We start from the raw sequence: 24344 nt of genomic DNA on the forward strand, positions 1-24344 counted from the left end.
AAAAACAGATTCATTTGACACAGATTACATTGTGTTCTAATGCTTTTATTTTGAAACAACTATTTTGAAAATTCTAAAAAGCTTCATGTTACCTTCCGGTTTAGGCAAGCGCGTTTCAGACTAACGCAGACTAACCTTAATGTGCTGTTTTTTGTTAAAATAAACCTTTCAGATGGATATACTTAAAGCTGAGATCGAAAGAAAGAGGAAACTCCTTGAAGAAAAGAATCTTGTTGACGTAAGTATCCGACGAAGTTGCTTGTTATTGTTAGCTTGGCTACGTTGCTAACACGTCGTTTAACCAGGCTAGTTAAGTATTTTTAGAATGATCGTTTTTCATCCATATCGATAGCTTTATCTATAAAGTACTGAACTCCATCTGCAGTAGAATATAAAGCTAACTTTAGGATTAAGCTAAACACAGAGCTGTAGTCTACGAATTGTAATTGCTGCTACGTAACAGAACATTAACTTTATAGTATCACGATTTAAGCAGAAATTCTGGTATTTATACCGTTTAAACTTATCCTAACATTTAATTTTTTTTAATGCAAACATAAGTACCTGCTTCTTTTTCTTTCCAGGACTCAAAAAAATTCTTTAAAAGAGCTGAGCTCTCACAGAAGGAAAGAGACGATTACTTCAGAAGATGCGGATACAAGGTTCATGTCAACATCACTCTGCTTCTCACTCTCTCGATTTTCCTGAGACACTCAGACTTATTTAATTCACTGTCTGGCTTGGTTAGTGTGACACAAAAATAACGAGTAAACCTTCTGCCAGCAAAAAGATAAGGACAGGTGTTGATACTCAGGTGTACAACAGTGTCTGTATTTGTGTTTACTGTGGTGTTTTCCCCCAATTTGCCTCTGCTGCCTGCATCTGTAGGTTCAGAGAGAGACTCCTGAGAGCCAGGTATGGCATTGCACAGTGAAAGTAGCCAACAGGATGCATGATAAAAGGATAAAACACACTGTGTCCTAAACGCTCATGCTTCCTAGGCATCCTTTCTGGAAGTTCTTACTGAAATCTGTTGGGATGAAAACCTAAAAGATATAGCGGAGGGCACATTTTCTGGTTGTTACAAATAACCACACAAGCACTGGATATTTTGGTACAGGATGCCTGGACTCACCTAGTAGTAACTTAGTGTATAATAATTGGATATCAGCTTTACACAAATGGAAATATTCACCAGCTCACTTCTGCTGGATAGATTTAGACTTTTCAAGGTGATTTTAAAAATTATCAACATAGTTTAAATGTCATATAAATGAAATATTTATATGTGCCACAGTCATTATCACAGCTTTGCCTTATGCCAGGCTAGTTATGTATTACAGCCACTTGTCAGAAAGCAAAGGAACACGGAAAGGAAGCTTCAAAGCAAAAGTGGGACACTGCCACGGTGTTGATTTCAGCATGGGATAATGTACTGAAATGAAAAAGTGTTTTTGTTATCAAGCTCTGCTTCTTATTTTTGCAGTTAATTTGTGACATAAGCTTTTAATATTTAAGCAAATTATGGTGTGCAACATGTTTACCGTGACATTTTAACAGCTGCTCAGTGGCAGATTGTATTTATGTTATACTTTGTGCAAAGCTTAAAAACCTGGCTCATTAAGCCATTCTCTTTGTACACGGGCAGCGTACTATGTTTTATTTAAAGCGAAAGAGCTGTTGTTTACTGAGAAGGCTTTTTGTCACCATTTGCTGGTTCTTTTAGATTGTGGTTTAAAAAGCACAATCTAAGAGTGCTGGCATGCATGTGCCTTTTTAAAGCATGATTTGGGTATATTTTGAGTTTCGTTGTGCAAAGAATACAGAGTATCTTTTTCCTGTGTTTAGGCCTGATGGGTGATTTAGACTTCTGTGGGAAATCTACCTTGTTACTTACGTTGTAACCAAAAACACTTTTTAACCCTATGCTGTAACCTTGCATGTAATCTGATGTAACTACACAGCCCACAACGGCTAGGGTTAACAAAGGTTTTCGGTTGCGTTGTAAGTTAGGATTTAGATTTCCCGCAGAAGCCTAAATCACACATAAGATGTTACAGCCGCTAAAGTTATCATGTTGGTGTAGTATTTGTTATATGCTTTCTTTTTTGGTAACTTATTGTGTTACTTGTCTTTCTTGAAGAGTTGCCGGTAAGGGAGTGGTGTGAATGTTTGCAGTTCTGTTTATTTTGTTGATGCCTTTTTGTCTCTTTGGTCATGAGGTCTCAGCTCATGAAGACATTGCAGATGCTTTTCCCCCCTCATTTCTTTTGTAGTAGTTTTATTTGTCATTTTGCCAAGAAACATTAGATTAAATTGAGATCCTCCAAATTGCCTTCATGTTCTTCCAGTAATGCTGGTGTATTTCTGTTCCCTCAATATTGTCCATAAGATTGAGAAGAAAGAGGAAGATGAGCCATCCACTTCAACTAATCCAGTCTTGGAACTGGAGCTCACAGAAGAGAAGCTCCCAATGACACTTTCACGACAGGAGGTGAGTCAGTATAAAACATCAACACTTTCTTTTCATTCATTTTCCTTTAAATATCATAACATTTCATTTTCTTACCACCAAGTGAATAAATATTTCATTTGCATCACTGTTTTTGTGTAGGTTATTCGACGACTTAGAGAACGAGGGGAACCGATCCGATTGTTTGGCGAGTCCGATTATGATGCCTTCCAGAGGCTCCGGAAAATTGAGATTCTGGCCCCAGAAGTAAACAAGGTAGGATTGAGTGTTAACTGGATTTTGGAAAAAACATGCAGTTGAAATTCACATTCATTCCATCTACTCTGGAAAATTGCATGCCACTTTAAATGTTCTTGATTGTATTTAGGAGAGATTGAATTTATTTTAGTGTCAGAATGCTGATTGACACTCATAATATTTACTGTTTTAACTGTGCCAAGGGCTTGAGGAATGATCTGAAAGCCGCCATGGACAAGATTGACCAGCAGTACCTGAATGAGATTGTTGGAGGAACAGAGTCAGGAGAATTGGACACACAGCATGACCTAAAAGTGCACGAAGAAAACACCACAATAGAAGAACTTGAGGTACAGTGCAATATCCAAGAAAAAAGAATGAATCTCCAGTTATTAAATAGCTTCTCTTTTTGTCAGATAAATTTTCAGACACAGTTTGTTTTCAATCATTTTATGTTTGTGGGTGGTGTTTTTGTGTTACCGTAATAATGAAAATATCCCCCTAGGCTCTTGGAAAAACTCTTGGAACAGGTGATGATGATGGAGACCAGGATGTTATTGCTAAATTTTTGAGGGTAAGAATTTCATGCTTGACCTTTTGATCTAAAGTTTTTATTAATTTACACAAAATGTTTTGGTTTTTTAGATGGTGAAAAACAGGAGCTTTTCTCTCATTTCACTATGTATCTATTACTTAACTCTAGGGGAGGTCTATATAAATAGGAAAAGTTGTAAAACTAAAGTTAAAATTCCATAAATCTACACCCTCCGCAATTTCCGAAGCTTTCCAGTGGGGCTAATTAGTGTCTTTTTTGGGGCCAATTCTGGCCCCTGGGCCTTACTTTTGACACCCCTAGTTTACAGGGAGCTCTTGGGTAAATATTAATAGTAATTAAATTATATACTACTATACCTGCTGCTGTTCATATGTTTACATAGTTTAAAAAGTTTAACCTTTTGCACCATTATCAAAAGGAGAATTCATTATGAGCTATTTTTATTATATTTATTTCTTTTATTTGTTCTTTTTCAAATGGGTCAAATAATGGACATTTGTCTAGTGTTAGTTACCACTGCATTTCTTGGAAACGTTTTCCTGTTGTTGGACTCTAGTTTCTTCTTGGCGTTTGGGCCAAAGATCTGAACAGCCGAGAGGACCACGTGAAGCGCAGCGTTCAGGGCAAGCTGGCCAGTGCGACACACTCGCAGACCGAGTCTTACCTCAAGCCTCTCTTCAGGAAGCTCAGGAAGAAGGTAATTTTTGTGGCTGGAGCAAAACAAACTATGGTGCATGGTTCTTTCATGTGTGGATTTACTTTTCATCATTATCTTTTACAGAATTTACAAGCTGACATCAAAGAGTCAATCACAGACATCATAAAGTTCATGTTGGAGAGAGAATACGTCAAGGTATGATAATATCATGTAGCCCCTCTTGTTATTTTTGCATCCATTATAAACTTTCCTAAATGTCTTTTAGGCAAATGATGCATATCTACAGATGGCCATTGGTAATGCCCCTTGGCCAATTGGTGTGACTATGGTGGGAATCCACGCCCGTACAGGACGAGAAAAGATCTTCTCCAAGCACGTGGCCCACGTTCTTAATGACGAGACGCAGAGAAAATACATTCAGGTTAGACCCAGAGTTATACACACTTATGTTTTTATGCTAACCTGTTGCTGAGACAGACACGAACAGCTTTAGATATCACGGCTGAGTAGTTATTCCTATTTTACTTTTTGAAGTCCTCCACCTGGGGCGCATGTGCAGCGTGTGTAATTGGTGCAGTATAATGTAAATGTAAATTCCTCACTGACGAGTCAGCGCTTTGGAAGTTGACATTACCTGATCAAGCACACACATCCATACATATGCAATAATCCTATCTGTCATCGTTGTATTTTTACTCAGTTGTATATAGTATTTGTATTTGTATTCTATTTTTATCTTATTGTATATTTATTTTATTGTATTCTACTGTATATAGTAGGGCTGGGCCATATTATACCGTTCACGGTAATACCGGTATAATGTTAGGCAACGATAGGAAAATGAAATATCGCGATAGAATGAGTAAAACGCGCATGCGCAGTGCCTTTGTTTTCATACGCACATGGCCGATTGTTGAGTGAAACAGATGAACCAGAATTGGTTTGTAAAAATGGTGCAACTTCAGTGATGTGGAACTGGTTTGGTGTTTGTCCGTCAGATACACAACAAAGCACATTTTTTTGCAGAACATGCAAGCGGCCGTGTTATTGTCGTATTTGTCGGACTAAGATGCTCTTAAATCTGGGAGTAATCTGGGTCCTAAACTCCGTATGCTTCAGGTCAAACAACACTGCAGCATCACTTAGAGTTAAAAACTGTCTAAATTCTTTCATCTTTAATAAAACGATCAGCATTGCTGCTTTACCAGGTGTAACTATAAAGTTTAACTTCCAGGCATCCATGAAAACAAAAGTTATTACATTTAACGGAGTTAGAAGTTAGCAGGAAGCTAGCGGAAGTTAGCTCGCTAGTTTCGCTAGTTACCTAAGCATGATATAGCATGTTCTGACTGAGAGATTTCTGAAAAAAATCAAACGTACAGCTCTGCTATCACTTCCAACATAAATGAAGACAGGAAACTAAACAGCAGTGACGTTTGTAGGGTTACTGAAGTTGGGCTAGCTGGTATATAATGATGTGCTACGTGATCGCTAGCGACACAGCTATGTTAGCATAACATAAACGTGAAGCTGGAGGACGAACACTAACACTTTTCCACTTATAAAAGTTAACGTGAAGGTTCTTCATGGTTAGAGACAAATGCAATCGCATGGCAGGATGCTGTAAACGGACCAAACTTCAGTCAGGAGAACAACTGAGATAATCCATCCATCCGAGGTAGTCATTAATATACTGCAACAACATGGGAATAGAGCAGCTGCCAGAGAATTCAACATTAATGAATCAATGGTACAGAAGTGGAGGAAGCAAGAAGAATGAGTTTAATAAAGTTTGATTTATCTGACTGCTTTGTTTCGCTTAATGTGCCTTATAATCCCGTGCACCTTATGGTCCGAAAAATACGTACTGCACACTGCAGTTTAATGTTGCAAAGCACCTCTTTTTAACTTCAGTGGATATTATACATGGTTATGCTCAGGATATGTCAGCCCATTTCTACTGGAAATGCCTTTTGGTTAAACTTTCAGCAAGGAATTTGCATTTGCACTGTTACATTTTTATAAAGCTTTAATGTACATAAAAACCAGCTTCTTGTTTAAGTGAAAATAAATGGAAGGTTGTCTTTTTGCGCTAGTAATGTTGTGGAGTTGTATTTTGTCTCGCATCAATTATATCGTCGTTATATCGTTATCGCAAATTTTCAAATATATATCGTGATAAATATTTTTGGCCATATCGCCCTGCTCTAGTATATAGTATTTTATTCTATTCTGTACAGTTGTGTACTGTATTTATTCTTATTGTATTCTAATTTTTGCCTCATAACTTTTGCGCTGTCCACTTCCTGCTGTGACAAAACAAATTTCCCACGTGTGGGACTAATAAAGGTTATCTTATCTTATCTTATCTTATCTTATCTTATCTTATCTTATCTTATCTTATCCATGGAAATATAATCAAGGCTTCAGAGCGTTTTCACATCTATAATTTGTTTTGTCTGATCTGATTCAGTTGATGAATTTTTTCATACGGTTTGATTTTAGCTGCGTCTGGGGCATGGGCAACAAAAGTACAGGAAGAAGGTGCTGCGTTCTGCAGTAGTTGGCCTGTGGTTGATTTTACAGCTAGTTGCTATAGTTAATGCACTCTGGCCATGTATGGTGCTATGCCACATTCCGGAATACAAAGCGTACCTGGTTACGGCAAAAGCATTTAGCTCAAACTTGCACTGTACGCCTTGTAATTAGGTCAGGTATATTTTTTTTGTAACCGAGTCCAATCGTTGTGTTCACATCTGCACAAATGAACCACACCCAGTGAGAAAGCGAATCATAATTTGATTCAAGCAAACCAAATAGTACTGGTGGGAAAACACCTTAGACTTTAAAGATTACAACTTGAAACACTTTTAAAAGTTTTTAAAGATTTTTAAAATGTTCATATGGTTTTACACGCAGTCATGTGTGTCCTCTTGATTTCGGTGGTGTTTTTATGTAAACCAAAAAACTGTGACCAAAACATATTTCTATGGAAAACAAAATTTACTCCTGTCCTTCAGGCGACTATTAAAATCATTATTAGGTTGGCGTTTGTTTTCAGGACAGCGTCCTGCATTTAAGTGTATAAGAGTTAATACAATCGAATTACCACTGCATGTTTAAGACGGTGTGTATTCGTGGACGTTATGAACATGCTCCTTGCAATTATGCAGTGTGTTTACATTATTTGGTGGTTATTAACAAATTGGCATTAGAATTCTGCCCCATGAGGAAAACATTATTGTAACATTATTGTAAAGACCCTACTTAAACTTACCCTTAAGTAGGGTCCTTACCTTACAATATAAAGCTCCTTGAGGCAACTGTTGTTGTGATTTGGCACTGTGTAAATAAAATTGAATAGAAACAGATTTTTAACAATATGTTATCATTTTCGTTATAGTTGTGCATCCCCAAAAACTCTGTAAAAACGTAATATTCTAGGTTATATTCATATTTATTAAGGCTTACATTGTTTATTTGGCACCTGAGTGTTTAAAAGGGAAAACAATATTTCTAGGCAATTTAGGAAATGAGCTCCTTGGCATGCCCAGTAATAATGATATAACCTTACTCTTGTCTTCTTGTAGCCTGAAGTCTCCGTTTTTAAACGCTTTTCACTCAAACTTTAATTTTCTTGATTGATTTTTTTTCCCTTTCTCTACAGGGACTAAAGAGGCTAATGACCATCTGCCAGAAACACTTCCCTACTGATCCATCAAAGTGCGTGGAGTACAATGCTCTTTAACTCGTTATTTAAGCCTGCCTGATCCGTTGTATCGCAGTTCAAAGTTGGATTTTTTTTTTCTTCCTTTTTTCTTTTTTTTTGTACCTTTTGAATTTTGGTTGTGGCATAATCTTCTTTAGTTAGGGATTACTCTGGAAAAGATGTCTAAATTAAAGAAGACTGGGTTCAGTAAGCCTGTTTATGTACAGTCAATATTATGCCAACTTGTAAGAGTAAAAAAAACATTTTGTATTTCAACTCTTTTGTCCCAGTAGACTTTACGTCCTTCGTTGCAAACATACTGGGAAAATCTAGAAAGTTACTGTGGCAGAGAGCATAAATTTATTTGGATGCTTTTAATTTTAATATAGACTCTAACTCTTAACATCAACAAATGCTTTTCATGCTATGACAGTGTAAGTTTAATTACACCTGAGGTTTCATGCTTTTCATGCTGTTTTCTGTGCACTTTCTTTAAGAAAACAATAAACAAAAACAAAAAGTGATCACTGTCATTAAAATATTTTTTCGTATTTTGTTTTTTTGAACACCATACATCGAAACTGTTTTTTAAATAAAGTGTTAAGTATTAATTTCCCCTTTTAAATGAGATTAAATGAGTCAAGATTTGTTTTCTCATAACCTTAGCTGCAAAATTCACATAATAGGCCAATGATTTCTTAAATTAGTAAGATGATCTCAAATGAAGTACTCTCACCATAGCATGCTTCAGTATCTTCTTTATTGCTCATGTTTTTAAGAATTCACTGGCAATATTCTTGTAAGATATAAATACATAATTTAAGAAATCATTGGCCTGTTATGTGAATGACTAAACTGCAATCCAAAGCATTATTTGATGAAAACTAGATTTGCACAATGATTGCTGATTAAAAACCCTCCGCTATTTTTTATTTATTTATTTTTTAAGACGCTAACAGCCAGCGTCATAATTCTGACCTTATTAAACAGAGTAACCATGGTGATATGATGTGCTCCTTGTTGTGATAGCACATTCTCAGCTGCCTGAACCCACGTCACTACAGTTTCAGGCTGTCAAATCCAACCACGTCACTGGAGACCCAGCTGGCAGGTTGACAGTTGGCAGTGCAAATACCGTGAACTAGTGCTGGATTTTCCTCTGAACTTTCTCCCAGGATCCACGTCTAATTCAGCGGAAAGAAGACTGTCTCCTTTCAGCAGTTACAGTGGGGAAGCATTTGAAGTCGAGAAATAACATCATGTGAAGTAATCCACCCTGTGAGGCTTTTATCTTTTAGTCCTTGGGACGAAGTTAGGCTAAATATTTTGGCTTTTTTCCCAGTACATCACTGTCAGCAGAGATGTTTGCCAGGGCCTTGTAATGGTGAATGATGGTCAGGAGGAAAGTATTTAATTCAGTGTAAAAAACAAAACAAAGAAATGTCATTGTATCCTATAATACCCGAGGGTTTCTGTTAGGTGTCGATTGGAAAAATAAAATGAATATTCAAAATTAAATAAAGCCAGCTTGTTAATTACTCAGGGTTGGACCGGAATGCTAACTACATGCAACCAACAGCAGGCCACGCTGTGCGGTAATGATCAGATGGCCTTACTCAGGCAAATGTCAAATTGATAAGTCCAAAGCAGATCCTAGCACAGTGGGCAACAAGGGCAACATGGCTAAGAAACACCATCACTATGGGGGAAACTGTGCAGCAAGGCAGAGGATATTTGAATTGAACAACTGTATTTATATATATATATATATTAGCTCACTCTCAGCTGAAATAATCACTAAATTGTTTCCAATGACGGAAACACGCTAGGTTTATAGCCACAACTTGTTTTTCCCAACACTGATGAATTATACATCAGAATAACTGTTTCTTTGACACGCTCTGCGAAAAGCTCTTTGTCTAATTAAAACACAAACATCCGATCCATGTTAAGTCATTGTCTCTGTCTCTTGATCATCCTCTTCATTTCACTCCAACTTGTCCAAAACATTGAAATGTGAAAGAAGACTACAAAGTAATAGCTGGCCCCATCCCATTCTCTTGGCAGTGAGCCTGAAGAGAGGCGCTGATTTAATAGTGCCTGAACTCCCAGATAATAATGAGGGTTTGTATTCATTATGTGAGGGTGTAACTTGTTTTCTGTCTAATGACCTGCAGATCCACGGGCAGGCCCTTTGCTGGCTGTAAGATGTGGGAAAACCTGATGAAAATTTGCTCTCTGTGCTCCTTTTTGCTCAGGCGAAAGACTGCTGTGGGACCCATGAAAGAGACAATCAAAACACATTACAAATTCTAGGATTTGTGAAAGGATTATCTCCAGCTCCACAATGTAGAAATTAAAGCTGAATGTTGCTCTGATGCTTGGTTGTTTTCCAATTTATTATTTCAAGCTAAACGGTGCCAAAAATAGCTAAAGGTTATTCTTAGATTTGGCAAGATTTGTTTTTTGCATTGAGTTAGTTCCAGAAAGTGGTCATCAGTCATCAAAGATGATTTCAGCTCAGCACTTTATTTTGGGTGACCATTCATTTTCCTGGAAAAGCCCCTTCTGTGTAATGCCACTTTGTAGGTTTGAACTGTAATTAGAGCTTCATTCCTCTTTTCATCTGAACTGGCTGGACTGTATGATCGTTGCCAGGCACCTTAGTAGAGGTGGAAACCAATTACCGGTGAAGGTATAGCATGTCACACCAATATGTCGCGTTCTCTCTTTCCCTCTATCTTTTGTGTTTTTTTCCTCTCCTTTATTCTCTCTTTCAAATCTTTGGCACGATAAATGGGTTGATAAATATGCAGATTGTTCCTACATAATCAGAAACAAATATAGCAAAATAGCCATCCTTGTCAGACTACCTAAAGGCTTTGTCTCATCTGGAGCCACTTACATAAATTGATATCACTGTCACCTATAAAGTGTTTATAAGCAGGGCTCCAATGGGGCTTAAAGGTCAGAGAATCTGTTAAAATGCTAAGTATGATGAATGAGATGCATTGTAATAATTCTGTGGTAACAGCAGAGAAATCAGAAGTGATGGAGGATTCTGGTGACGTGTGTCTTTAACCTTTTTGATTGTTTTTTTCATAAAAATGTGAAAGGAATTGTGTGGATGGGCCTCTTGTTTGTTATTGCGAAGACATAACATGTATAAAACAGGACTAAAAAGAACATTGCTTTTGCATCCTCAACTGCTGCTTTCAATTTGCCAATAAATCCATTTTCAAAGAGCAGCAGCACCACAGAAATGCATCTTTTCATATGAATTGTCCTCAGAGGAGCCATCACCATGGTGAAGCATCTTCCGAGCGACTGCCTTCTTTAGTTCACGGAGGAAATGAAATAGAAATGAATCAGAAAGGGAAAGAATAGACAGAAGTGCAGGCATACTACATTAAATACAGATGGCAGCACACATGGTCCTTTGACTGCATTAACTACATAACACAGTTGGATACATGAGAGATTAGAAAGGATGTGAAGCTTTCCTACAGGCGGATGTGATTGCAGTACAGTCTCCAATACCTCCTCTCTTTTTGCTTTCCCCCCAAACAGTCGATCAGTCAGATTTGTTAACTCTTTCTTTCTACTGTTATGAATGTGGGAATGCAACACTAATGTTGGTCAAATGTTGGTACACTGCTTGAAGTCCTGCTTTGGCGCAGTCGGTTTACAGTGGCACGAACCTTGTGCCACTGTGTGTGTGTGAGTGTGTGAGGGAGAGAAATAGAGTATCGACGTTTCTTGTTTTAGAAAAGGTAAATCAATAATTTCTCACAGAGTTAAACCAAACAGTCTGCGCGCTTTTCTGTCAGGCATCCATCAGGATCCAGGAAAGAGGAATGGGGAACTGCTTCTTTTTATGAAGTCTTGGTGCTTTCATAAGTGTGTGCGTATACTGCCTGTGTCAGACTGCTCGCTTTCTGCTGACACTCAGGACACACACCTAAGTGTACTCTAGGCGAGACAGAGAAGGGGGAGAGAGAGAGAGAGAGAGAGAGAGAGTGGAGCTTGCAGCGGCGAGGCAATTTGCAGCTGAAGGAGCGAGGAGAGGACACATGAGGCCAGTCACAGCTGATCAGGCTCTGTGCATGAAGCCTGCTTCTATTTTACCGTGTACGAGAGAACGGCAAGCTGATTAAAACAAGAGGGGATAACGCTCCACACGTTAAAAAGCCCGAACTGCTCTCGCGGTATGGACGGGTTACAGTCACAAAATGCTGGAGTTGGTGGCATCGCGGAAGACACGGAGGAAAAGTATCGCGCACTCGCCTATGACACTGCTCTGAGCACTTTGGTGGCAGTGGCCCTGTATGTCGTGATAAAAGTGAGCCTGGACGGCTTCAGACAGTGGCGGGCCAAGATCTCCGTGCTCGTCGTGGGTTCGGGACCCGTGGGACTGACGGCCGCGCTGGTTGCTGTCCGCTCCGGGAAGGTGCTGAAATTGACCGTGCTGGACGAGAGGTACCGGACCGCCCTGCTCTCCCGGCCCCAGCAGATCGCTCTGGATCCCCGCAGTGTGAAGTTTCTGCTGGGACTCGGGGTGGACTTTGATAACATGGAGGGCTGCTGGCATAACGATCATTTTTTCACCAGAATAGGCGTGTTTCAGGAGTACCTGCTGAGCATCCTGGAGCAGAAGAAACAGAGGGTGGACGTCAAGGTGCAGCTGGGAACCAAGGTATGCCCTCTTCCCCGATTTTAAGTTAGCTCAATGAGTTGATAATCGCACGGTCTCTGTATGCAACATGTCTTGAATCTCCTCGGTGTTTTCTGTGTTATAGATAACTTAATTCTCAAAATAATCTTCACTGTGCTCACTGAAAAAGGATACACAACTTCATTTCGTTCAATTCATTCAACACAGACGCCAGTGAGCTGAGGAGAAAATGTGCGATGAGTCAGTCCAGAAAAAAGGCGGACTTCCCACGCTACCTCATTTTGCAATGACTGACTGTCAAAACCCGATTCTCCAAAAGACTCTCCACTCCAGCAGGGGTCTGATAGCCATCAGTGATGGTGACATAGATGTATGTCCCTGTGTCTACTCGAAGGCTCAATCTCAGGCTCCCAGTGAACCATGTCTGATGCTGCATCTCACTTATTCGTTTTTCTTTTCTTTTCTTCTTTTTTTGCATTTAAGAATCTTATTCTTCTTTTTGTATATCTCTCAGCACGACACTGAACTCCCCACTGAAACACGGGGTACATTTTATTTTATTTTTTATATTGGCAGCAAAGAGTGAGCCTTCAGCCTTACATTTCATTTTCTGTAGATCAGTTTGATCATTCACTCTAGTCACAATATAAAGTTACTACTGAACCATTTTCCTAGGTCCTCACAAAATACTGTAAAAGGTCAGAGTGAAACCGCCAGTTGAAATAACATGTTATGTAAGCTGACCTCAGACCCAAGGAGAATCCTTTCTACAAATGGCAGAATTACAGTAAACACATCCCAACCTAAACATATTATAGCACAAAAATAAAACTGATTTCACATTGTAATACTTTTTCAAATCCATTCTATTTTTTATAGATTTCCACAGTGATTTTTTAAAAGGGATTCCCACCCCAAATTCATAATAACTCTGTATTCCTGCACCTGATGGCATGACATAGCCTTGATGATGAAATAATGACTGATATACCTGTTGTGAACTTGTTTTTCATAGTTTTCATAGCATTTACTCACCTGCAGGAGGACCGGATCCTCCTGCAGCTAGACTTCAGCTCATGACAAAGAATTAACCTACTAACACAAAGACCTCAGAATGGTTGCCCAGAGTGAAGCTGTCATTGCTCAGAGTGGGCAAACAATGGTTAAGTGTTCAGTGAATATTTGTGGCATGACTGGAAAATAAAGCCTAGATTTTATGAATGTGGGTGTTTTATGATGTTTTTAGTACACTTTGATGTTTCCCTTCTAACTACTCATCAAACAGAATGAAAGCATTATTTAATCTGTCAGACCGTATCATAGCTGATGCTGCTTTTTTGGCTCTGGCTAGGAGCCGCTCATCTTTCCTCTGCTCTTCAGTGACTCACTAACCTTTGGAAGGTGGAAGACGAGGTCAATAAACACATCTGACTTCAATTATGTTTAGAATCACTGCCAAGTTCACAATTTCTTCTTTATTAGAAAGGGCTGTGGGTGTGATGACAGGTATTTTTATCTCCTAGCCCATCAATGCTTCAAAGATCTGAGAATAGAAAAGGTGTCTTTTAAATCATCTCTTCACTGTATAGACTAAATGGATTAAATACAGATCTATTAGGCTATGAGCTCTTATACCCTCTGTATAACCCTTTTATTGTCCCTTTAAGCCTGTTACTGTGTACCCAACTTGGTCTGATCCTTCTCCTCCTATCCACAGGGTAGGAGGTATTGTTTAACTTTGAGGCCGTCATGCATACAACATGACTGTAATAAAGGTCTAAAAGATGTGCAGCTGCTGAGAGAAACATAGCCTTTGGAGGCTATTGGTATATTTACAACCCATCTGCCACTTAGATTAGTAAGTAGAGGAAGAACAGGTCAGCCAGCTGGTCAAGGAGCAGATGCAAAAATGCCAAATGCAGAAAAAGCAAAGATGAAAATAGCAGTAAATGTAAAACGTAATTTTAAAAAGTAGAGGTTTCAATATTTTGGGTAAGAAAATAACCAGTTTTGCCCTTTCATTCAGTGAAAGTTTTAGCTAACTTACATTGGCTTCCTGTGAAATTTCTATTGATTTTAAAATTCTTTTACTCATTTATAAAATTTTAAATAATATGGCGCCGAGCTGTTTAACAGAACTTCTCCATTTGTAACCCAAAAAAAGCACTAAGATCTTCTAACCAGATGCTCTTAATGCAACCTAGGTCTAGGCTGAAAACCAGAGGCGATCGTGCCTTTGCTATCGCAGTACCTAGACTATGGAACAATCTCCCTATTGCCCTTCGTACTTCTGAGTCTATTCAGTCTTTTAAATCTCTCTTAAAGACTCATCTTTTTACTTTGGCTTTGACTGAAGTTAGTTGACTATCATTTGGCTGGTTTCTATGTTTGTCTTGTGTTGCTATTGTCTTGCTGTTGGTAAATTATTTCACTCGCTCCTAATTTGTGAAGCAGTTTGATCGACATTGTTGCTTTTAAATGTGTTATATAAATAAATTTTGATTTGATTTCAGTTTTATGAAGATTCTCTGAATCTTTAAATGATTCACAAGAAAAGTTTAGCTACCTGCCCGTGCTTTATTTTACAAGCTGGTGAACCTCCCCAGTCAACCTTCCTTCACCCTCTTTTTTCACACACCTTTTTTGATTGCATATATTTCAAGAAACAATTCTTGGATTATTAATTTTTTAAATGTACAAGGTTTAAAGTTTACACAGCATCTCACCTCTACTTGGAAGAAGGATTGTAGTTGCAGCCATGTTAACCTCTATACAATTTGTAACATTTTACCTGTTTTGCAGGTAAACTAGCCTGTAATTTACGGGTTGCTTAATAGTTACAGCCAGAACTCCTTTACAAGCTTTGTTATCTTCACTTCTTTGATAACTGGCTGTTAACTAATTTATTATTCCTTTTTGTTTTAGTTCACCGAGGATTACCTGCGACAGATTCCACACAATAATTGGCCACGTGTGATTGTGGTAGCTGATGGATCTTGCGGCGACTCCTGCTCTGTGTTGGGGATCAGCTCTGACTACACTGTGGAGTCCTGCCATGCATATGGAGCTAATGCAACTATAGAGAGATTAGACCAGAGACAGGTTAGGAAATGCACACACACACACACACACACACACACACACACACACACACACACACACACACACACACACACACACACACACACACACACACACACACACACAATGATCTGATGCATGAATGAACATTATGCAAAGACTAAAGAAAGCATGTGAGCACAAAACAGTCAACAGGTTGTCAGTTGTGTAAAGAATAAACACAGTGAGGGGATGTCCCACTGTGGATGATTTTATTTGGACTCCCATAAAGCTAATCTGGGGAGAAACTGATGTAGACCAGCCGATAACAGTCTCACACAATATATGAGTCATATGAATAGCCAGATTTCGGAAGACTGTTGAATCTCATCAGCATCAACAGTAGCTCTATTTTGATTTTACTCATAGAATTTGAAAAGAGCAGCTGCTGCTCTGATGGAGCAGGTGAAGGCAATGATAAAGCTTTGGATTTATTACACTCCCCTCGACAGACTCATAATCTGCTCCTGGCTCAGTGAATATGAATTAAGGTATCAGAACATCAGCTGTGATGCCCTCAGGGGTCGGTGCATTGGTGGTTCTTGGTGTCCGAGGCTGGGCACTCAGGTATGTACCGGCTCACTCCCGGTGGCTACCTGGCGGGGCCTGGCGCCTGTTGCTCGGTCAGGCCTCCTCCGGGGTGCGGGGGGCCCTCGGGCCTCCGGCCTCTGGGCCTGCGGCTCGGTTCACTCTGGCACAGCTGGCTGCCGGCAGAGCCGGCGGGCACGCCGGTGCAGCCCCCTCTAGCTTCTGCTCGGTGGCTACTGGGTGACGCCTCGTCTGGGGATCCTCAGCCCTTCCCATGAGGGTGGCACGGATGCCCCTCCGGTGGTCCTCCTTGGGCTCTCGCACTCTGGGGCCTCTGGATGTCTGGGGCCTGGATCTCCTCCATGCCTGCTTCATGCCCTGGGGGACGGGGCTATGGCTCGCTACATCCTCTTGCAGACCATTACATGTGGAAACCATTTGAATACAAGCGCGCTGATCCACACAGGTATGCACACGGGTGTTCACTGCTCGTAGACTTAAATTACACCTTTCTTGGCTGCTACTTCAAAGCACATTGTGCGCTGTCTGTCCTGCGTGCTGCACAACAACATTGAATATTTAGTATTTACTGCTGTTTACACTTAGCTAGATTAATGCGATGGTGTTGTGTTTAGTATGTTTTTTTTTTTTGCTTGTTTTCTATTCTTCTTCTCTCAACAGGTGATCCAGGAGATTTTTTTTTCCCCCCCTTTCTCACTGTCCCTCTCCCCTTCTGTTTTTCTTTTCCTTCCTCTTTCTTTCTCCCTTTCCTATCCCTCACTCATGTCTGTCCCGTCTGTAACATCTGAAAATAAAATATAATAAATAATAAAAACAAAGGTCGATCAAATGGACCAATACGGCAATGCCACGATGATCCATTTGGCAAAGTAAATCCATTGGGTATCCTTGTTGGTCTTCAGACAACAATTCTGATGGCTAAAGAACCAAATGGGACAGGCAAAAAAAAAAAAAAAAAAATCTACTACCAACTGGAGTTTTACACTTGAAGATAAATGCAGAGTTTAAGCGCATTACCACCATGCCACTGCAGTCCAGATTACTCTCGCAGATAGATGTGCTATCTGACAAACTAATAAAGGTCTTCAAAAGGCGAGGAGGACAAATAGGAAGAAGACTTCAGAACATTCAGCAAAAATGCTTAAAAAATATAGTATATGAGGTAAAAAAAAAAAAAAAAAAAAGAGTTTGTACAAGTCCAACAGGATTGAAAGTCAATATTTAACACCTTTATTTTTTGTGGCCTTTTGACATCTAAACATGGTGTATATTATAGCATCCAAAGAGTTCCATTTTGGTCTTATCCGACCGGACTGTATTCTCCTAGTATTTTACAGGATTGTCTAAATGTTGTTCAGCAAACCTTAAACACACGTTAATATGCTTTTTCTTCAGCAATGGAGTCTTGCGTGGCGAGCGTTCATACAAGCCACAGCAGTGCAGTGCTTATTCTTTTGGGCTCTTGGACAGCTCTTCTCATAGTTCCTTCCACCTGGTTGTACTAGTTTTATGGTGAAATGATTGGAACCTTCAGTAGTTTAGAAATTCTTTTGTAACCAATCCCATCAGTATGTTTTGCAGCTATAAGGTTGCAAAACATTGGTAATGAGACTCCGTTTTTATGGGCCATCAGTTGGGACTGAACCAGCTGATATTAATTTGCACTAAATGGCAAGATTGTTTTATAATTACTGATACATTTCAGCTGGTGTCGTGACTTTCCACGCCTTTTTGCACCTCCCTTTCTTCATGTGTTCAATACTTTTTTTCTGTGTCATTTCTCATTATTACACATTTGTTTGCATGTGTAGATTGGATACGTTGTTACCGACATCTGGTGAGAATTTCATGTTAATAACGCCTTTAGAAATAGATTTACTTAGAAAATTTGTGATGTGTTCAATACTTATTTTCCACTGAGATCATTTCTGATGAACCTCCAGAGAACAATAGATGGATCATTTGAAAAGCCATGTTTATCTGCTGTAGATAGTTTCATAGGCCTGCAGCTTCTTGTTTTGTCCTCTGCTTATCCCGTTTCCCCAAATATTTAAGGACACCATGATTTCAGGTAATAACTCTAACTTCTTGACAGAGAAATGCTATTTTATGCCTGTCAAACTGTGTTATCATAGATCTTATGAAGATGAAGAAATTCGGTGAGGAAGTGGAAAGCAACACAAGAGGCCAACTTTGAGCCAATTGCGGGATTTACAAAGGAGATGCTCTGTATCCCTGCTGCTGCCCTTTATAGGCCTGAACCCCCTCAGCCAGATCTTTAACAAGACTGACTATGAATACAAACTGCGGAATAGAGCAAACATAAGCCATCTCCTCTACATGGATAACATCAAGCTGTATGCCAAGAAGTAACTGATCATTGATCCGCACCACTAGGATTCACAGCAATGACAATGGAATGTCAATGTGGACTGGAGAAGTGAAGTCAGATGGTAACAAAGAGAGGGAAGATCAGATCTGAGGGGTTGCACTGCCAGAAGGCAACATTGCAGACACTGAGGATAGCTATAAGTACTTTGGAATCTCATGCGTATATGGGAACCACAAAGAGACAGCTAGGAAAGGTGCAACCACCAAAGATGCTAGCATGCAGGCCGGCATAGAATACAACAGGGGTGGGGAACACCAGGCCTCAAGGGCCGGTGTCCTGCAGGCTTTATATGTGTCCTTAATCCAACACAGCTGATTTAAATGGCTAAATTACCTCATCAACATGTCTTGAAGTTCTCCAGACGCCTGGCAATGAACTAATTATTTGATTCAAGGTGTTTTGATCCAGGGTGAGATCTAAAACCTGCTGGACACTGGCCCTTGAGACCTGAAGTTCCCCACCCCTGGTACACAGGAACATCTGTGCCAAGTATGGCCTGGAAACCTAAGGTCAAAATGGAATACAACCCCAAAGGTGACTGAGAATGAGCAAGCTAAAATCCTGGCAGAAACACCAGAGGGGAAACACACCAGCTACTGGTAGATAGAGCAGTCACCCAAGACTGTAAGACCAAACTGACCAACTTGTGCACCGCCTAGATTGACTACAAGAAAGCCTACGACTCTGTGCCTCAGAGAACCCTTTTATGGATAATGCCAACTACATACATGTCTATGGGACTTCCAGATGGTGACTGATAAACTGGTGTTTCCTAACCAACAAGAGTTGGTCATGGTGGATAAGCAGAGAAAGACAACTTCAGTGATATACCAAATATACCTTAGATGTATATTTATACAGATATGCCAAATGATACAACATCAGGAAAAAGGAATATGAAAATGACCTGGGGCTGAGAGAAGAGCTAGGCAGGGGTCGCCAGAACACTTGGGGGCAGTGACTCTCAAACTAGGTGTCCAGCAGAGCTCCCCCCATTAGTGGATGCACGCCCTACTTGGCACCCAAACCCCCAACCTGCTGTTCTGAACTGCTGTAGTGTTACCATTACACTATGCAGCTGCTTTAGAGAGAGGGATAATCCTATGTGGACAATGCCAGGCATACAAATTTAAGATAGAAACCATTAATAAAATCACAAATATGAGATGTCCATTGAAATGTTAGAGTCCAAAATCACATTCCCGCCAATCCTTTGAGGCAGAGATATTCAAAATGCTGACAAATGACATTTACATCAGTGCTCCTGATCCTGTCCAGACCATACAGGTAGTAGCTCTTGCTGGTTATTGCATGATTCATGTGGATGAAAGGTTGTTGTATTAGAGCATAGATTATCTACACTGACAACGCGTAGGGTTAATTTGGAGGAAGATAAATAAACATCGTCAGGTGAAAAGCTTCCAGGCTAATATCTGACTAATATCTGAACACAAGCATGGTCTCCCTGTATGCCACCATAACAATTCATATCACGTTCTCTGTAGTGGCGGTGTGGCTGCCTTTTATTGGCCACTTTTCTCTCTGGCTGTTTCCTGTAGTGATTGAATTTACCTCCCAGGATATGGCCTGGTCGTCCCTACTGTCCTTTCTATAGCCTCCCAGTGGCTGCCCTGTTCTGTCACCGTCTCCCTTGGCAGCACTAAATGCTGTTTGATCCCTCTGGTTTATGTCACTGAAACGAAAATGAATCAATAACAGCTTGAAGGAAAATGAGAAGTAACTGCTAGATTTAAGCATTAAATAAATATTAAGCTATTCTAAAGCTCCACTCATGTGAGCACAGCTCTACAGGCAGATATGGTGTGAATAGTCATGCCTGTTGATTTTTCCTGATGCACATCCCAAACACTCTCTGTATGTATATATGCATAGAGCTAGATTTCCTTACATGTTAATGGCCTAGTGATGATATGTAACATGACACTATTTCATTGCTGGTTGTTGCACATTTTATTCACTCTGATATAATTTCATCTAGAATTTGATCTCTTCCCTCTCTTTTTAAACTTTAGGTGCCCACTCCGGAGATCCGCGCTCACAGCCTTTACTTTGACCTGTCTGCCTATGGAGTGGAGGCCTTCAGAGAGCACAGAAACCAAACAGCCAAGCCTGGCTTTCACTTGAAGATCTATGGCACTTTCAGAAACCGCTACATGGCCCTTGTCTGCCCTGCCTCTGACACCAAGATGGTTCGCTTTCTCAGGCAAACTGCACACTCCTCTGTAAGACTCTTTGTTGGCTCCGTTTTTGTTTTGTTTTTGTATACGTTATCGACAGGGACTCCAGATGATACATTTCTATGGCTATATTTAGCTGTTAATGTAGTAGAGAGGCAGATGATATTACCACTGGCTTTCACTTCTTTCTTAATCTGCCTATTCATCACTTTTCATTCAGCAAATGGCCTGTTAGTGTCTGCCTGTAGCTATGTGTGTTGGCCCGTGTGTGTTTTTTGTAAAAGCCAAAAAGAACCCAAGATGAAGAAATGGAGAAAGATGAAGTACACCCCTCTGTGTGTCTCTGTGTGTAGAGAAAGGCTGTCTGTAGTTATCTGTGTAGTCATCACCCCCCTGTGCTTCTTGTAGAGCACGTTCTTGGAGTTTTATTTGAAGTCTTCAGGTTTTCATGTCAAGTAACATCTTGATCATATGTAGCCTGTAGCCACAGCATGTAGTGTAGTATACACAGGTACTTAACAAGGCCATCTTTGGAGCTCTTGTTGCTATGTGGGTGGCCATTCAAATACACTGTTACTTGGTAACAGTTGACTGTGCAAGTAAGGGTCGAAGAAGAGCAGAGTTAAGCAGGGAGAGTGAAAGAAGAGGCTTGCCACTCAGTATGCTCAGTTATGGTTGTCAGCCATCAGTGGGCACATTTCTTCTTCAGTTTTCGTGCACTGACATGATTTTTCACAAGTCAGTTCTGATGATAAAAGGAACAGTTTGCGTATGTGCAGAGCAAAACAGGCTATAAAGCCTTTCATTTCATTACGAAATAATTTCCTGAGTATTTTAGTGGATAATCAAATAACTGTGTAATCTATAAACACACGCACACACACAATGTCTCAGAGTTCCAAGATGAAGCCTGGGTTTTCTATTGAGTTAACAGAGCAAAACCGAATAATCTTTTATTCATATGATATATGACAAAGACAAGCGTTTTATATTTGATAAGGTTAGTTTTGCTTGACTGTAGTTGTATATGGCTATAGTTACAGTTGCAATAGTTGCGAATTAATTTGTTCAAGCAAATCTTTGGATTAAAGTTTGAATCTGCTTTGGCTCATATAAACATTCATTAAAAAAGCTTTTATCAGCAAAGCTTAGCTCTTTATGAACTTGCGATGGATTTTTGCAGATTTTTATTTTGGTAACATATATTTTGCACAGCCAGGCACATTAACACAGTTGTAAATAATAATCAGAACATATGATTATGTTTACAACCCCAAATCCTTTCTATTCAGGGGCCAAATAGTTTTCCGTTTTTGTTTTTTGGAATTTTGTTGTTGTTTTTATCAAGGCTTCATTGTATTAAGAAAATTAAAACCTTCTTGTTGTACCTCTGTGGCAGGAGCATGATTAAGAGTAGTCCGTACTGTAGCCTTGATACATGTGTAAACATCATTCACCTCAAACATCAGTGGCCTTTAATCATGCTGGAAACTTTGCCGTTTTTGTTTGTTTTTCCCAGATCATGAAGAACATTTTCCATCAATCTTTCAATGCTTATAAGACAGACATAGAGCCTCGTCTCAACGATGTGACCCTCCATCACATGCAGTGCAGCCGTCGTCTCTTTGAGATTCAGCTGTCGCACAGACGCATCAGTGCTGCCTACATAGAAGGGGACAATGTGGCGGTCACTGTGGAGGGTGAGGCGGCACGTGTCCTTAATTTTGACACAGGTAGGTGTCTATAAAACATCAGTTATTGCACTTCCATGAAAAAGACAGTGTTTTTCCTCACATTCAGCAGGGAAAAAAAAGCTGTGAACCGATGAGAAAATTAAAAAGAGTAGGATAGGAGGAAAGAGAGATGCGAGGAGAGGATAAATCCTTTTTATGCATGCAGTATAGCACATCTTGATGGGTGTGTGAGTCATTACTGCACTCAGTGGCCTTTCAGCCGACGCTTATCTGCTTTTGTCTTAATGCTGCAGAATATTTATTAATGTGTCACCGTGTTGTTTTCATTTAGACCATAAGATTAACTTCAAGGTTTTATAGGCTGATATTTGTGTGCAAAATGTGGACTTCTTAAATATGTGTTATACCTTAACAGATAGATTTTATTTAATGGATTTATGCTGTGTGTGGTTTATCTCTCCCCCTTTCCTTTCCTTTCCTTTCCTTTCCTTTCCTTTCCTTTCCTTTCCTTTCCTTTCCTTTCCTTTCTCCAATTTCCTTTCCTTTGCAGGTTGTGGAGTGAATCTAGGCATGCGAGGCCTGGAGTCTATGGGGACCTTCATTTACCGGACAGCTACAGCTGTGGACCAGAATGATATTCTTGAGGCACTGTCAGCTAAGATGCTGCACTCTAGACATGTGGCTGAAACCTTCAAGCAGACAGGTCTGGCTGAGTCAATGTATGAATGAAATAGCAGAATGACTTAACGAATGCATATTGCCATCTAGTGGAAAGTGGTGGTGGATTGTTTAGTGAGTGTTTGCAATGAATCATGCAAATCATGCAAAAAAAAAAAAAAGTAAATAAATAAATAAACAAAACAAAAAAAGGACCACTGGGGTGCCTCTATGGCCAAGTGACTGAGGATACATAGCACACCGGTTCAAATTTCCTGAGCAGTGAGTGTGGGGTTTGATTCCTGGCTGGACAGATCTTTACTGAATTTCATGTCCTTGTTCTCTTTCTTAGTATTTTCCATTTGCTTTAATGTCTTTCTTTCTGATGTAATCTTTGACAAGAAAAGAAAACCAAAAAATAAATAATACTGCTATTGGTAAAGTACCAAATTTAGCTGCATTGTTATGTGGAGTGAATGAATCTATTCATGCTGGGAAACACGGAACCTGAAAACATTTGCATAACTAGACTAATAATCCACTTTCTTTAATTAGGTAAACATCTGACTTGCTGTCCTAAATCTAGCTGATTGCATTCTGTGACACACCATGTGTTCCTAGAGAAAAGCAGACAGAGCTTCAGCATCATGAGCTCGAACTGATGTCTAGTACACGTGCAGAACAGCTGCTCTAAAGTGTTCTTATCTTTTTTCTGCGTGTATTTTTGTCTAATGATGTGGTGGTAATTTTGGTGATGGTATTAAGTGTTTCCTAGAGTGGCCCATTTTTGTGTGCTGCCTTGTAAATGAGATTTTTTGGCATATTTTGAATATGTAACTGGAGTTTTCTATTCTTTTCTTAATATTTTGATTCAGGTAATTTAAAGCATTTCAGTGACATGAACCTGTTAAAGTGCTAATAAAGACTGTGACTTTTTGAAATTGATGATGTTTGCATAAAACCTTTCTTTTTAATTTTTTTTTAATAAATGCAGTTAAAAATGCAATAAAAACAACCACAAATGTAGAGTATATCAGTCAAGGTCTAAAATATCCCAAAGTTATACAAGCAAATATACAAATCATCATCATCTGTGTGTTATTATATGCACCAATAGTGTCTTGTTGATTACTTGCTGTAAATAAACTGGATGTCAAAATGTTTTCAGAGTAAACTGAAATAAAATATGAGTGTGCATTGTCAGCAAAACTCCATATGAAGTAGCACTTCCACCTAGTGGTATGTCCTGTTTGTTGCATCTGTGCAGTCTCAAATTTTAAAAGTCATGAGTCATGTTTTTATTCAAGACAGTGCAATATTTTTTAATTTTTTTATGTAAGGCAAGGCAAGGCAAGGCAAGTTTATTTGTATAGCACAATTCAACAACAAGGTGATTCAAAGTGCTTTACAGAGACATTAGAAACAA

General features: G+C 39.5%; 2 protein-coding genes across 3 annotated transcripts; both read left to right on the forward strand.

Moving 5' to 3' along the window:
• The first annotated feature begins 70 nt into the window (after positions 1–70).
• prpf18 (PRP18 pre-mRNA processing factor 18 homolog (yeast)) lies at positions 71–8157 on the forward strand. Of its 2 annotated transcripts, XM_005934138.2 has the most exons (11): positions 74–238; positions 585–662; positions 889–915; positions 2393–2494; positions 2615–2728; positions 2914–3060; positions 3216–3284; positions 3823–3963; positions 4048–4119; positions 4190–4345; positions 7592–8157. In XM_005934138.2, exons 1-11 carry the CDS (start codon positions 173–175, stop codon positions 7670–7672), a joined length of 1053 nt encoding a protein of 350 aa, XP_005934200.1. In that variant the 5' UTR covers positions 74–172; the 3' UTR covers positions 7673–8157. The 2 variants fall into 2 exon arrangements, with proteins under 2 accessions (XP_005934201.1, XP_005934200.1); XM_005934139.2 differs by lacking the exon at positions 889–915 and having other exon boundaries at positions 71–238.
• Positions 8158–11361: 3204 nt separating this feature from the next.
• si:dkey-234i14.6 lies at positions 11362–24222 on the forward strand. Its single transcript, XM_005934142.3, has 5 exons — positions 11362–12329; positions 15234–15410; positions 20403–20612; positions 22087–22300; positions 22812–24222. The coding sequence occupies exons 1-5, from the start codon at positions 11844–11846 to the stop codon at positions 22988–22990; spliced, it is 1266 nt and encodes a 421-aa protein (XP_005934204.1). The 5' UTR covers positions 11362–11843; the 3' UTR covers positions 22991–24222.
• The last annotated feature ends 122 nt before the right edge of the window (positions 24223–24344 follow it).

This window comes from Haplochromis burtoni, unplaced genomic scaffold (genome assembly GCF_018398535.1).
Source record: "Haplochromis burtoni strain Fernald_Lab_line unplaced genomic scaffold, NCSU_Asbu1 Contig_179, whole genome shotgun sequence".
Taxonomy (NCBI): Eukaryota; Metazoa; Chordata; class Actinopteri; order Cichliformes; family Cichlidae; genus Haplochromis; species Haplochromis burtoni.